The sequence below is a fragment of the Rhizophagus irregularis genome, chromosome 15 (assembly GCF_026210795.1).
Source record: "Rhizophagus irregularis chromosome 15, complete sequence".
In the NCBI taxonomy this organism is placed as follows: domain Eukaryota; kingdom Fungi; phylum Glomeromycota; class Glomeromycetes; order Glomerales; family Glomeraceae; genus Rhizophagus; species Rhizophagus irregularis.
The window spans coordinates 1,906,525-1,922,829 of NC_089443.1; the positions used below are offsets into that span (position 1 = coordinate 1,906,525).

General features: G+C 27.4%; 4 protein-coding genes across 4 annotated transcripts; 1 reads left to right on the forward strand and 3 right to left on the reverse strand.

Moving 5' to 3' along the window:
* Nucleotides 1–6,089: 6,089 nt before the first annotated feature.
* Nucleotides 6,090–8,550, reverse strand: OCT59_007144 (uncharacterized protein; the record flags this gene model as incomplete). The annotated part of the gene is made up of 6 exons (XM_025326726.2): nt 6,090–6,594; nt 6,668–7,132; nt 7,198–7,696; nt 7,779–7,838; nt 7,921–8,002; nt 8,188–8,550. 6 exons carry the CDS (start codon nt 8,548–8,550, stop codon nt 6,357–6,359), a joined length of 1,707 nt encoding a protein of 568 aa, XP_025174658.1. The 3' UTR covers nt 6,090–6,356.
* Nucleotides 8,551–10,040: 1,490 nt separating this feature from the next.
* OCT59_007145 (uncharacterized protein) lies at nt 10,041–12,161 on the reverse strand. Its single transcript, XM_025311139.2, has 5 exons — nt 12,009–12,161; nt 10,740–11,927; nt 10,502–10,656; nt 10,346–10,417; nt 10,041–10,278 (listed from the first exon to the last, which is right to left on the reverse strand). Exons 1-5 carry the CDS (start codon nt 12,029–12,031, stop codon nt 10,241–10,243), a joined length of 1,476 nt encoding a protein of 491 aa, XP_025174659.1. The 5' UTR covers nt 12,032–12,161; the 3' UTR covers nt 10,041–10,240.
* A 404-nt stretch (nt 12,162–12,565) lies between these two features.
* On the forward strand, nt 12,566–13,700 carry OCT59_007146 (uncharacterized protein). Its single transcript, XM_025319055.2, has one exon. The coding sequence runs from the start codon at nt 12,891–12,893 to the stop codon at nt 13,509–13,511; it is 621 nt and encodes a 206-aa protein (XP_025174660.1). The 5' UTR covers nt 12,566–12,890; the 3' UTR covers nt 13,512–13,700.
* OCT59_007147 (uncharacterized protein) lies at nt 13,693–16,179 on the reverse strand (the record flags this gene model as incomplete). The annotated part of the gene is made up of 12 exons (XM_025319056.2): nt 13,693–14,248; nt 14,319–14,514; nt 14,585–14,652; nt 14,723–14,854; nt 14,928–15,071; nt 15,146–15,205; nt 15,275–15,490; nt 15,562–15,634; nt 15,695–15,773; nt 15,834–15,879; nt 15,951–16,040; nt 16,108–16,179. The coding sequence occupies 12 exons, from the start codon at nt 16,177–16,179 to the stop codon at nt 13,766–13,768; spliced, it is 1,659 nt and encodes a 552-aa protein (XP_025174661.1). The 3' UTR covers nt 13,693–13,765.
* Between the last annotated feature and the right edge of the window lie 126 nt (nt 16,180–16,305).

The following is a 16,305-nucleotide window of genomic DNA, read 5'->3' on the forward strand; positions in this document are numbered from 1 at the left end:
TTTTCAAAATTTTTTAAATTGAAGAAAAAATCACACCCTCCTTATAAATACTTTTTCTTACCAAATATTTCAATTTTCATTAGTAAGATAAGCTAGTAAATTCTTTTAAAATAATACAACTTAATTGATTTAAACGATCCGCCGATCAAATACAACTCATTTTCGTAGCACGATATTTAAGTCACCTACGATCATAATTATTTTTTTTGTCGATTTGAACATAAACGGTTAAAAGAAAAGAAAAGTTCCGACTTTGTTAAATTAAGCCAGTACTACTGAAGCTAGTTTTAAACTTTTTGAAATAAGGAGAAATTTTCGGAAAAATACTTTTTGCCTTAAGGTTCATAATAATGCATCCGAGAATATAATGAAGAATAGCTTTTTCTACAAGGTTTAACCATTGTTTTCATTATTGATTTAATTGGTTATTAAAAATAAATTTTAAATATTCATAAATTATACTTCATCATGGAATTCCTATCCAGCGTTGGCATTAAAAAAATATAAAAAATAACGAGTGCAAAATTGAAAGCTTCTACATTGGGAATTGTGCAACATTAAATTACCGAATTTGGATATTATCGTAATTAAAGTTTGCTTTTCTATATCATAGACCGGCCGGCCTGATTTCAAAATCAGTTTCAAAATTGCTTTGAAAAGGTTTGCTTATATATAATAAATTATTGAGAATTGCTAGGGATGGTAAAGTCCTAGGTCCTGGACCTAAAGACCTGGTTCTAGGACCTGGTCTGCAGATCTTTAAGTCCGAATTTTGGACCAGAAGCGGACCAGGTCCTAAAAAGTCTTAGCAAATAAAGTATCAATATATATTAGATAGAAATTAAACATTAAATATACAGATCTATATAAAATTATGGGTATTTTGCTACCCTTAAAATAAATAAAATAAATTTAATTTGCTAAAATTTTATTTATTATGTTTAAATTATATATTGTATAGTTTTTAATTAATAATAAATTATAAAAAAAATGCACTGCGATATTGCAATGCAATTTTTATATTATTAAAATCATATAAAAAAGTGAGTTGCGATATTGCGATTTACATTTTTATATTAAAATCATATAAAAATGTGAATCGCAATACCGCAACTCACTTTTTTTATATAAATAAAAAGGTGGATCCCAATACTGCAACTCACTTTTTTTATATTTGGTTATCACTAGATCCATAAAATCTATAAATAACTTAGTTCAGGACCATGGACTCATAGTCATAGGTCCCAGGACCAGGACTGACCTAACCATCCCTAAGAATCACTTCTTTAAAATCAATTTTACATGTAGTTTCAATTTTTTCAGATCAATTCCAATCCTTAGATTATATAAACAAAAAGCTGTAATTCGAATGCTTATTTTCAGCATTTTAAATAACAATTTTTTTATGTTTTTTTTTTCATTAAAACTGATTAATTTTAAAAAGTGGATTGATTGTTTTTACTAGATTTAATGGTTATTGAATGCTTTTTTTTAAATGATTATCTTAAAAAATTCATTTCAGCTGAATTATTTGACAGCAATTGAATTATGCTAAGTCATCTGTTTTAATAAAATGAAAATGTACTTTTTTAAATTTTATTTACTTTTTATTAAAAAAAATAGATCTAATGGCCATTCAAAAATCTGGGTAAAAATAATTCATTACTTATAAAAAAATTTAATAAAAAAGAACCAAGTAGTATTTATAAAGCATTTTATCAATTTTATCAGAACATTAATAAAAAAATATATTATTTAGCTGACTAATTTCAAAATTATTGCTTATATAATTTAATTCATATATAAAATTATAATAAAATAATATTCTAACTATTTTTAATTAATAATTTTGAAAAATTACTTCCAAAATTTAGATTTTAAAATGGCCTAAGTCACCTAATATAAAATATAAAGAAATCCATATACAATATTTACAAGCTATCCATCCTGTTGATAATAACCAATTAAACATGATTTGTTGGTAGAATATTTGTTTACATATGTAGATAAGCCATATAGTTTTAAACAAATAGTTAGATAATTATTATCATCAAATATTTATTAATTAATATTTATACTTAATCTATTAAATAAAATGATTTCAATAAGTTGTATTTTATCTTTCTATAACTAATAAAATTAATTTATTAAAATTACATGTAATTTTTGATAAATTTAAAAATAATAAAATACATATAATTTTTATATATATTTAATATTTATAACTATAAATATATTAAAAAAAAAAAATAAAGTAAAATTAAATTTGAAATAAAATATTTAATTATACAGTTATTTTATATATAAATTAAACCTCTACTAAAAATTACTAAAATTATAAAGTAAATTTTATAAGTAAAAAATTTTAATCCTACTATAAATATATATAAAAATAATATTCCTAATAGAAAGTATTATACTATTTAATATCTATTTAAAATATATTTGATTTTTCTTTAAAATATACTTAACTGTTAATTTTTTTATTTTATACTTAAAATAGGGTAAATTTATATCCAGTTCCCATGTATAATATTTAGATTTCGCTTTATCTCAAAAAGGAAATTTTTTAGGCTGATCAGTTAATTCTAGCTAGAATTAAATACATTTAATAAAAAAAATTTGAAAAAACAGTTTTGTCAAATAAGTTAAAAATAACATAAATAACATTCAAAACAATTTTTGATACTTTAAGTAAACTTGCAAAGCAGGCAAAAATACACATACTATATAACTTTTAAAAAGGTTTGTATATTAAAAATTTTTTTTATGATTTTTTGTTGGATTTAAGTATCATACAAAAGGGTGAGATAAACATTTATCCTATTTTAAATATATTTTAAATATATTTTAATAAAATACTTTTTATAGGAATTATATTATATTATTATGATTTTTTTCCTTTTAAATTAGTTAATCATATACATGCTGCCCAAATTATTTTGGGATGCCATAATTATAATTTGGGATGCCATAATTCATTCGGTTTATATATAATTTATTATGTAAAGTGCCAAAATAATTTGGGATGCCATAATTGAATTTGGGATTTTACTTATAATTACGGCAGTCCAAAATAATTTGGGTGGCATGTATAGTTAATCAATAGAATTGCTAGTAAAATTACCAGAATTTCTATTAAAAATAAGTAAAATTTTTATATATTTTTATTTATTTTGCAAATTTATTTAAATATTAATAATTTATTTAATCTATCTAAAGAATTAATATTTATAGAAAAAAAAATACTATTAAATACAAATATTGGCAATAAATTTTATTTATATATTTAAGCAATTTTTTAAATTTTTCTATAATCTTATTGGAAAAAAAAATATTTATACAATTTATTAAAATTAAATGATCAAATAGATCAAATAAAATATTATTTTAAAAGTTATTATAAAAAAATATATGGATCATGTTTAATTGGTTAATATTAATAAATAATTGATAAATATTTTTTATATATAATAATAATAGATTATTTATTTATCATATTAGATTATTTGCAAAATTAAATAAAAATAATAAATTTACCTTAAAATTAAATGGTAAGTTTAAGTAAAAATACTAAAAATAATAATTAATATAATTTATAGATTATAGTGTACAGATATAGCAAATTAGCCTATTTTTTAAAAAATTAAAAAATAAATTATATGATTTTTTTAGTATTTATTTAAAAAAAAGTTTATTAAAATTAAACCAAGATATTTATAAAAAATGATTTTTTAAATTTTAGAAAAAAAAATAATTTTAGTTAAGATAGATTATATATAAATTTTATCTTATTAATTAAATTATATTTTTAATAATAAAAAATTTATCTTATAAAAAAAAATAGATTTTCTATATAAATTTTATTTTAAATTAGATGATATTTTATATTATAAGTAGTTAATATTTTATTAAACATATTTATTAGTTAAAATAGTTATACTACAATTTTTCAATAACAACAGGATATTTACCTAATAGGTTTAGTTAGAGTTATACATAAACATGTAATAAAGTGACTATTGGAAATTCCATTAAAAATAATCTTATAAAATTCCAAAATAATTTTTTAAAATTTAAAATATTTTAATTTGTATTTCAAAAGTTAACTATAAAAATTAAAATTAAAGTTTGTAATAATTAAGTTGAATTATAATTTTCTTTATATTTTTTATAATATTCATATTTATTTTTTGTTATTTTAGAATCAAACTTATTAAAACCATATTTTTAACCAGTTTTAATATATCATTTTTATATATAAGATTTTTAAAATTACAAATAATCAAATCTGTATCATTTGAAAATATAGTAGAATTTACAAGTTAATATAAAATATATTTATGATATAAATTATAAAAATAGTATGAACATAAAATGCATATATTTTGCATGACTGTAAAAAAAAATAATAATTATAATATATTATAAATACCGTAAATATATAATAAAATAACTGCTAAAATGAATTTTTTCGGAGTTACTTTTTTGTATAAATAAACACTAAGTTTATCCTTTTTTTCAATTTTTTACTTTAAAGATATGGCCAAAAAGGTCATTATTTTTCTGAAGATTTATATATGAATTCTTGCAAATTTTATGTAAAATTGGCAGAATATTTTTTTAAAAAAAGTATTCTTTAGACCTTAACAATTAAATAAATATAAAATTATAATTGTAGCATTTGTGGTAAAAAGGTACTGTATGTAAAAGAGGGTGGAATATTTTTTAGGAAAAGAGGTGTACCAGAATCGATCAGAGATGAACACTAATCGATTCTTCTATCATGACTATAAGAATGAGCGTTGTGATTCATTTAATTTTCACATATACATGTATATCTTTTTTTTAATATTTAATATTAATTCACCATGTTATTATATCTGTTTTCATTGAATGTTAAATATTTTTCTTATTTTCATGTGCTACGCTATAGAAGCCAATTTATTTTTGGAAAAAAAATACGTGATAAGGTAAGCAATGCATAGGCATTTAGCCAATTTACAAATGAAAATAAATTGATTTATTTTTCCGGCCAATTATTATTGCAGTATAATAATATATTTAAAATACATGGTAGTCTATTTTTTAATGCCTTTCGATTCAAATTCATCCGTCACCCACTTGATTTGCTCAACCAATTCCTTGAGTATTTTACATGAATTTGTCAAAATTATTCGCTCATTATTATATTAGTGACTCCCCCAGTTAAAATCCTCCTTTTAGTCTCGGTAACAATAATAATCAAATCACCAGCCTTGATAACCAAATCCACTGGCCCTTTACAGATAAATTTGTATCCTGAACATACATACGGACATACCTTTACTGCTTTACACCACCATTATAAAAAGAAGCAAACACCATAAAGATGAAATAAATTCAGCTGTTAGTCTCTTAACAATATCTTGATCTGAGGAAATAACCATGAGAATGGCTGTTTTACTGCAAATCACCATAATTAACTTCCGTTGGACATGTTATGCGACATTCTAAAAAAAAAATGAAACGATGTTCACATGTGTCTACGACGATTGAGAAGTCTATCTTTAATCCTTGAGTTCAGATTACAATCGCCAATCCTTCTCATCATATAAACTAACAATGTTCTTTTCACAACTTATACCGAGACTTCGAAACTTTTAACTTGCAACCATTTGCAGTGCAACAGACCTCTTTCGTTTCGACGGATGCTGTACGATATATGTCAGGTAGAGTAAGAGTGTTTTCTAATCAAAAGTGGAGACAGTTTGACACCCTCAAGCTCCTCCTTAATCCTAACGTGAATTTTTTGTATTTACGGCAGTTAATTTATAATTTTCTTCTTTGGGTGAAATGTTCCACCTTCCATAGTTCAATGTCGCTAGGGATACGTCTTCAAACTTAGGGCGAAACTCCTTCCTGATAGCTTTCCTAAGTTAACTAACCGTCTCTGTCCCGTTATTTTGATGTGAGAGTCATTACCTACTTACAAGCCGGAGAAATTGAAACATATGCCGATCACGATCACGTTGAGTTACAAAATATAAAAGTAGTTACATGATTATTTTTACGTCATTTAAAAATTAATAGAGAAAAGTTGTTATTTTAATTCTATAATGTGAACTTTACACCAATCAAAAATGTTTATTAATTGTACGACTAGTATAGTATATAAAATTTTTTTTAAATACACTTTTAACCAAAAATTAATATTTTAACATCCTTGCAAAAAAAACAAAGATAAGAATACTGTACAACTTTTTGCAAAAGATGTATAATTTATCTAATATGAAAAAAAACTATATATAGACATGAGCTTATTACCATAATTAATTCATAATATACATAAATTTTTCCTTAAGAGAGAAAATAAATCATTCATCTTGCTCTTTTTCCCAGTCACCACATGCTCCCATTATGACATTATCAATATTACTTATATTACTTATAAGTTTATCGTCATGGCCATCATCTGATCCAACACTTGAATCGCTGCCACCATCTACTCTTGTTACGTAACACACCCGAACGACACGATCTTTTGAGAACGGTAAACTATATTTAAAAAATCCACGTATAGTTAAATCATATTGTCGCCTTACAATATAAGACCTATCGAATCATAAAAACAAAAGTAAGTAACTGCTAAAAATAAATTTAAAATAAAATAATAAATTGCACATACCATCGTTCTTGGCCTTCTTCGCCACCAGGATTTCTCAATCTAACTTGTCCCGACGGCTCACTTACTACGCCTGTTTTATTAAATCCAGCAGCAAATACGAGGGGTTCATCGAAAAGTAATATACTTCCTAGTTCACTAGGTGTAACCTCACTTATAGGTTCACTATCCTTGGCATCGTCCCAGTGACTTCCTGGTCCACCAGGAATTCCACCAGGTACACTATTTATAGGTGTGGCAAAGACGGTAAGATCTGATCTTACAATCTCAATATTCCAAAGGCCGTAATTACGGCCCTTTACATGAATGTTAAATATAAGTTCTGTATCGGCGGCAAGAATATCTGATATACCAGTAATACTAACATCCGTTAATGGACGTGTGGATGCAAAATATAATAAATAAGAGGATGCCAAAAGGAATACGATGATTACTGTTAAAGAAGACATTGTCGGGACGCATGATTGTCTAAAAATAATAAAAAAAAAATGAGAACTTTATCAATGATTTTAACTCGCTTATTTTATAATTACCTTTGGCGCGTCTCATAATTTGGTGCAAATAATGGTAATCTTTCATCATCAGCATACCAATCATTGTAAGCATTATAAGGATAATTTGAAGATCCATAATTAGGGTATCCCTTTTTATATTGAAAGACATATTGAGACATGTCGGGTAGTGAGGATCGCATAACTCCATTTGATTTATAAGTATTGTGGTTATTAAAATCATTTTGTGAACCGCCTCGATTAAATTGGTTTGGAGCTACATTGTCTGTTCCAGATGTGTTATTGTAATAACCGTAAAACGGAGGACGATGTAAATAATTACTGTATGGGCGGTGTGAATTTGGAATCGCACCGTACATATTAGGAGGCATGTGATAAGAAGGATATCCATAATTATTATCAGATGGCATATGTGGGTATGAAAATGGCTGTAATTGCGGCGGTCCACTAGATAAACTCGTCACAGATGATGCGCGAGAGTGATCGTTGCTATATATATAATCTTCTTCTTCATCAGCATCTTTAATCACAAAAAAATATCGTTAAAATAATTGGAAACAAATGTGTTAAATTATCATAAGACCATCATCTTGCATGCTCACCTTCAGCAGCATCTACAGCGCTGGCAACATTAGCAGCAAATATATCAGCTCGTGACATTCCTGTGTAACGCAAATTATATTTTATTGAACAGTGGGCAAAAAAACAAAAATGTTAATCGGAAATTATTAAAAGTATACCCACCTTCGGTTATGTTGATTGGTGCACGCTTTTTCTTTTTTGAATGTTTCACAGTTTCTACCGCTTTATTAGGCCGCTGTTCAGACTATTCAAAAGGCGACACATTAGTTAACTTCCTTTTTTTTTGAAAAAAGCACGTGATTCTTGATTTTTGGTTTTTGATGCCAAAAAATTAAACAATTCCTATCTTCAAAATTATTTTAACTCAAAAAAAAAAAAAAAGAATATTTTATAAAAAATATATATAAATAAAAAAATATATAAATTTACCTGTGTATTATCCTTTTTTGCATTTCGGTTACAATAGGCAGTTTCTACAATTAATTGTCTATCAGATTTATTTTTCATGATTCTTGGGGAAAGCGTAGCGAATTTGTCCACCAACTTTTTTGTGCGGGAAGGTGAATGAGGTGGTTGAATTACTGGTTTTTGCTGTGGCTGTGGCTGCTGTGGCTGTTGTGATATCTCCAGTTGTGTATTATTTGAAATAGTTGAACTGCCACTGCTCACACTACAACTGTAACTTTGTGGTGATTCTTCAGAAATTGTGGATTGAGTTGGCATACTAATGGACATTTGGTTCGAATTTTGTGAACTTTGCCCAAGTTGTGAATTAACTATATTAGAAGACATATTTCTATTTTAGAATGTAACTAATCTATATAACGGTATGTAAGGTAAATCTAGGGGAGCTATAAGGGCCGCGAGTTTATAGGAAAGGTAAGGGAGAGGTGAGAAAATTTAATATTTTGTCTAATATTTCTATATATTTGTTGATGTAAAGATAAAATGTCCCTTCTCTAACAAACTTCGTGTCTTTTATACTTTTTCTTGTGACCGAAGAATCAAACGGTATTGTTTATATTGGTATTCAGTGTAAGTGTTTGTCAACTAAAGGAAATACTCAAGTTGATAACGTCTTCGAGTTTCTTGTGTTTGATCAAACAAACAAACCTGTACAAATATTTATTTTTGTTTGGGGATACAGAGTCTCTATGATAAATGTATATGACGTTGGTTTTTTTATGATAGAGACGAACGAGGAATAGTTAGGTGAATAATTTGTAATACACTATTAAAAATAATGATTCTCTGACAATTGTTTTTAATTATTTTTTTTTCTCTCTTTTTTTTTCACGAAAAGATATATGTAATATAAACAAAAAAGAAACGCTGGTACATTTACGATTCACTGTATAATTTTTTATGAGAATTGCTTTCACGATAATTTTGTCGCAATGATATTGATAAATTGATAATGTAAATGGCTCAAATTGCAGAAATATATATAAAAGGATAATCCTTAAGGAGTATCACAAAAAAAAAAGCAAAAAAAAAAAAAAAATTTGTAATTGCAGGATTCTATAAAAATAAAAACGTTTCGTACCTTTTCACAAGCACATGACACCTTTGCATCATGTTGTAATTCCGTTGCAGATTACCCCTCGTTCGAAATATATTTATTTATTTTATTTTATTTTTTTTTATTGGTTGATATTAACCATTATTTCAGTTTAGATCCAAATCAATGTATAAAATGTGCAAATAAAAAAAAAAAAATTTCCGTCTTCTTTTCAATGCTCATATTATACAAAAAAATTATAAAAGATTAAAAACTATTTGAGGGGGGGCGTGCGTGCAATTTAACCGTATATAACTTTTCCGTTACAAAAAATCTCATAACCGTCAGTACGTACAAAGTTCAAGATCAAAAGATCATAACCGAGGTTCGTGACTCTCGTCATGTAAGGAATAATAATGTACGGATTATCACTCCAGGTACTGTTACTGTACAATCACTTTTATAATAAAGATAGAAATAGTAAACAGTTACCTCAGGGGTGATACATGGTGATACAGAAAGAAAAACCACATGTGAGATAGGTCATAGGTATTCAATAATGATGAAATTCTAAGGGTGGTTAGAGAGATCAATCAACAACGTCTAATATTTCTTTTATAATTAATTTAATTTAGTTCTATAAAGTAATATAATTTTATATGATAATGACGCGGGATTTAGTAATTATTTTTTTTTTAATTTAATAACAATGTGAAACAATAGTTTATATTAAAGAAATTTAACAGCTATGTTATATACACGTTATTATGTACATATTCGTGCAATGCTTATGAAATAATGAGAATAAAAATCTCTTCATACCCACACAATATTTATTAGTAAAAAATAAGCATCATTATGAAATAACCCATGTTCAAACCTTTATACAGTAATTCAAAATTCTCAATTATTTCGCGTCCTATTAGCATTACCAATATTAATATCCATCTTAATAATTATATAACGAGATATTCGTTAAACTCATACTAAAACGATAGGAGTCACCTTTGGCTTCTCTTCTATGAACATAAAAAAAATTATTTTAATACATTTCAAATTACCAAAAGAATCCCAACTAATACTTACGCCAAACAACCATTCTACCACTAGCATTTCCACTGACAATTATGTTTAGTTTTGGGTGAAAAGCATTTACAGCTGAATAAGAAAGCAGATTATATAAATAAAATATTCCTTGAATCCGGAATTATCAGAATAACTTTCGATTCTTTTTTTTTTTACCTGGTATAGCAGACAGATTCTCATCACGCATATTCCCAATTAATTCTCCAGTAACTGCCGAATATATGTCTGCCGATCTTTTCATATTCCCAACGATAAAATGAGGATGCAAGTTTGGGTTTGGATTCCAGGTCGCTCGAAACATTGTCACCCACCTTGAAAGTAAAGATATTTATGCACGTTATAATAATGGTAATTATTTGCGTAAGTAAAATAAATCATATGAATTTGCACTTACCTTCCTACTTGATTGTTATTTGGGATCTGTATACGTTCTTTTAACTTTCTTTCTTCATTATAATAGAATACTCGCATCAAGTCATCATAGCTGGTTGAAACAACTTTGTCCCCTGTGGGACTCCAGTATGCGCTAGTTACTGATTTAGTGAATGTGAATTCTTGAACTTTACAATCTGAGCCCAGTTTACGGATATCCCAAAGACACATCGTCCTATCCAATGAAGCAGTGACCATTAATTCTGGACGTATTGGATTCAAAGAAATACATCCGACTTTCTTATCATGAAGATCGTAACCGTTAAAAACGGTTATAGGCTGACGAATATCTTTGACTCCAACAGTTCCTTCATTTGTTGAAAAGTAAATTATTTGCCCAGTTGAGTCCATATCAAAATGAGTATAAGTATACTCATTACTAACGAAAGTTTCTATAGACTTAGCTTGATTAAGGTCGAGATAGCGAATTGAACCATCATACGAAGATGTAAAGAGCAAATTTGAATCCGTAGGAGAATATTGAGAACACGTTATGGTTTTTGTATGTGCGTCGAACATGAAAGTTTGGCATTCTCCGTTCCCATATTCATTCACATTTATCTCATTAACATCCCAGAAACCTAAAGAACCTTGTTTGTCTCCCGCAGATACTAATATCTTATCTTTCGAGGGGTGTACGGATATACAATATATTCTTTCAGGGGTTACTTTAACGGATGACCAATCTTCGGTCGTTTTAAGATTAAGTGATCGACATCTCCATCGTACTGCTTTCAAACCCTCTTTGCCGCCTGGAACTGAATCGAAGTTAACATCATTCGTTTGAACTTTATCAACTTCATAATCCTTTCTAGAATCCTTGGCCATTGATAAATCAGATAGAATGCCTATGAATTGATTAGTATCATCAACTGATGTTCTATTGGCACGAATCGCGTGCAAGGCTAGGATGCCTTCTAGACGAGCTCTTTTTTCTTTTTTTACAATGTCTTCTTCGACTCGCCTTTTACCTTCTGACGAATCTGGTTTAACACCACGTAAGCGTAAAGAATGCCGTATAGGCTGAGTTTTAACTTTTGGTGGCCTTGGCTTTGGCTTGGGTTTCTTAAAGGATCTGACAATATCTGGTATATTGAGTTGCTGAAGGATTTCCTCATTTCGACGAATGTTTTCTTGACGCTGTCGCTCGCTAATAAGTAATGGTAACAAGGTAATAATAGAATTAATTATATAATATATGACGCGTTCAAAAAAAATAAATTTTACTTACTATTCATTGGCAAAGTCACTCATTTCGTAATAGAATAATATTTTGGTTGAACACTTAAACGCGTTTTACTCTCAATTTCTTTAAATGGATTTTTTTTTATAAGTCGCAAGCTTATCAACTATTCTGGGATTTTTTCCACGCGAAAACTAATTATATTATTATATGAAAAATCGTGTTACTCAATTAAAAAAAAGTCCAAATGATAGTATGACACAATGATTATTACATTGAACCCACTAAAGACATGTGATCAATAGATGAGCACAGGTGAAAGTGAACCAATCACTGTGGAAATCTTAGATATAAAATGACCTAAAAATCCGTAAAAAAAAATTTTCAGCATTATTTTTTTTTACGGTAAGTAAATTTTTTTTTTACTAAAGAAGTTATATATTCATATGATGAATTTTTATTCCTTTGGCTGTCTGAAGACAAAAAAAAATGAGGATAAAAAACAAAAAATCGCTAGAAAAATATTTTCTGATTAATAAAAATTTTTTTTGTTTTTTCCTTGTTATATATATCATGGTTTATTTTAATTTTATTATTTTTATTCTTTTTTTAGATCGGCAAAAAGGTGCCGATCATTTATGGGCTGTATGAGGGTAATTTTTATCCCGTTCCGATTTGTCAAGTTCTGCGCACAAACGAAACGTAACACCTGATTATTCAATTAAAAATATGTATAATATTAATAAGTACAAAACAAAACGTGGAACTTAAAATATTCTAGTTGGGATAAAAAGGGAATAATAAGTTGTATTGTACATTATTAATGAAATATAATAAATATCAAAATCAAACCCAAGTAAAATTATTTCGTTTCTTCCTTTTCCTTTTAAAATAAATTTTATAATTCTAAATTTTTTTTTTTTAGTCAGTATGTCTCAAAAGTCTGTCTCGAATGTTGTTAATAACAAACGTCTTAGCATGATGGGCTCGATGTTTTTATCTACACCGCCTCCACCTTTTATCGAATCCAAAGAACAAGAAAATTTTAAATTATGCAAAATGAAACCGCATGGAATTTGTCTTCCACCGTCACCGAATGAAATAAATAGATATGAAAAATGGCATGATAATGAAGATGAGGATTATTTTTCATTTGCTGCAAGTAACTTGGCAACATCAAATAAGGCTCGCTCAAAACACTCCACTCAAGCATTTGCTAGATTAGAAACAACTAAGGAAAATGATACGTTTACAAGTTTGTCACAAAAAGTCATCGTAGAATCACCAAAGATTACAGATAATCTGGTTCTACAATTAGAAGATACGTTCATACCTCCCATGTCATCATCATGCTCAACTTCAACTTCCGGAGATTCCGATATTGATGATTTAAATCAGGAAAATTCTACTTTTACTTCCAAACCTCCAATGCAAAAGCATCTAACTAAAGATTTTGATTCTTATGTATCTGAATTTATTCGTCATAGCGGATTTACTATGAAAGTTGCAAAGAGACGGGAAACCACTTCCATCTTCGGAAATTTCTTTTAATCACTAAACCTCGTTAATAATTTAGTTTAATTAATTGTCATGGTTGCATTTCTTAATTTGCATTGTCTTGTACATAGTAATTACCTTGTGCTGATTATCATAAAAACATTAATAGTTAATACTAATAATCATATTAATAACAAAAAGTTTATAAAATTAATAAAATTAATATTTTACTTTTAAATAGATACTTTTATTTACGTCTTATGAATAATACAAATTTTCTAACAACTTGAATTTGGTAATTCTTGTAATTAATGCAATGAGGAACTATTCTCCTCAAATGCCTCGCAGAGATCCCATAACGTTTCTCTCGTTTCCAAAAACTCATCACATGTTAACCCTTTATCTCCTTCTTCATATTCAGGATGAAGATTAAGATTTAAATTTTGAAGTATGTTCGCAAGTTGATGTAGAAAGTTATAAGATTTAGTGGAGATAGTAAGATGTGAAAGTGTAGGAACTGAATGAACCGATAGCATTTTATCATTCGGAACTGACATATCAACATGTCCATTAGAATTTAAATATCTGAAAATTTTAGGAAATGAATTTGGAATAGGATAAGTAACGTTAGTCGAAAAAAAAGATGAACTTCCACTATTTAAAGACTCATAACGCTGAAAAATTTCTGCAGCAATCTGGGACGCGTTCTTTGGGTTTTGTCCTGCCAAAGGTTCAAATTGATTAGGTAGTCCTCTAACTACAACGGATTGTCCATATATTGTTGTTGCATTCTGTAAGCACAAGTAAAATATTTAATTAGATTATATTTATTAAAATATAAAATATTAAATTCTATCATACTTGTTTTCCATTTAAAGTCATTGATAAATCTTGTATAACATTATTATTCTCCGTAGGCAGCAGCTTATTGACATCTACTTCACCAAAATTGCTAATAGGCAAAGGAAATGCTAAACCAAGTGATCCTAACTTTGTATTTCCACGCCAATTAAGTTGAGTTATCAAGTCAAACATAGATGTAAAATTGTGACGTGATCTAAATTTTAAGAAATAAATAGTAAAACTATTTGTTAACAACTTGAAACAAAACACAAAAAATACGTTACCTGAAAGGCAATGTGGCTGTTTCAATAGCTGCAGAAACAATACTGCTTGTGTGGTATGGTAAATTTAACTAATAAGTAAGACATATATTAAATTAAAGAAGAAAATTAGCATATACAAATAATTAATTATTTACATACGTTTGGATGATAAAATGAGTTAAAATTAGGTTGATTTGCAGCAGGTGTATTTATGGGATTGAATAGAGAAGAAAATTCTGTCAGTTGTGTGGTACTGAGAGCAATATTTAATATTTGTTTATAATATGAATTCTAAATAAAAAATATTTATTAATCAATAATATTCAATTTCATGTATATAATCTCAATGTATTTATATACTCACATGTCCTTTTGGTGCCCAACTTCTGTTTTCGGTAATTCCAAAGCTCCAAATAGCAGTCTTCGGATACTCATCACGTAGTTGTTCAAGAAAACTACATGCAAAACCTCCAAATCCATCAATTATACTAGTATATACTTGAAAACCCTAAATCATATAATTGGAGTTTCAAAAAACATTAAAAGAAACCTCTAAGTAATAGAATTACAAGAACAAAATACCTGAATCGCATCACATTCTTCAACAAAAAACCTAAAATTTTCATCAAAAGAATCTAATTCCTAATATTGAGTATTTAATTAATTTTAAATTGTGTTTTGCTTTAAAGTAAGTATTGGCCTATTAATTACCTTTTCATGCGCCAAAAATGCATTCTTTCCATATGAAAAAATATCAAAAGGCATAAATTCATCTTCAAATTGATATTGCATCATAGTATTGACACTCTTTGGGTGATAATACATCCTATTAAAATCAGACCAAAATTGAACTGTCTCGTCTAACTTAAAATCTTCTGTTTCTATTTTCATCTTATTTTCTGTTTCCTCGGTAGAAACTAATTCCTCCTAATTTGTTTGATAAAGAAAGAAAATATTGACAAATGTAAGAAATGATTCAAATTTTATAAAATAAATACCTCATTTTCTAAATGCTGTAAATATATATTTTTTGAATAAGGCATCTGAGCATGAGTTTCAGATCGTCCATTCCTAATAAAAAAAATTTTTTTATGAGTTTGTAATTGTAAGTACAGAAATACAATTATTTACCAATTAGACTCGTGCAATTCATTTTTTCCAGGGGACTCTTCATAGAGTTTATTAATTTTCTTTAGAGATCCAAAGCCACCTAAATATCTATGGATTAGTTTTCTTTAATAATCAGAAAAGCAGTATTATTATTACTAACCCTTCAAATCATATAACAATAACCGTGGTGTATAAGTTTCAATACCCTTTTACATAGGAATTGTATTATTAATATTATATAATAATGCCAAGATTTAACCAGTACAAATGAACAAACCCTTGGAGTAACTCCAGCACGAAATAGAGTATCGTGTACAATTTCCGACTTAGGAGCATTTAAACTTTCATTATAAGTAAAATACGCCTCCTGTACATATAAGTAATATTAATATTCAAAAAACTAATGTAATGGACTTTTAAAAAATGCTAAAAACCTGAGAATTCCAAAAATGTGTCCCAACAAAGTTTGCAAAATGCCCAAACTGCAAAGTCAGTATCTCATGCATTATAGTTTAGCAAAGAAATATCAGATTATCAAAAATTAGTCGTACCGACAGGTTTTGATCACCTTCTAAATTTGGTAACAAACAAAATATTATTATGGTAAGCAGCTGGCCTGGTTAGCAAAACTT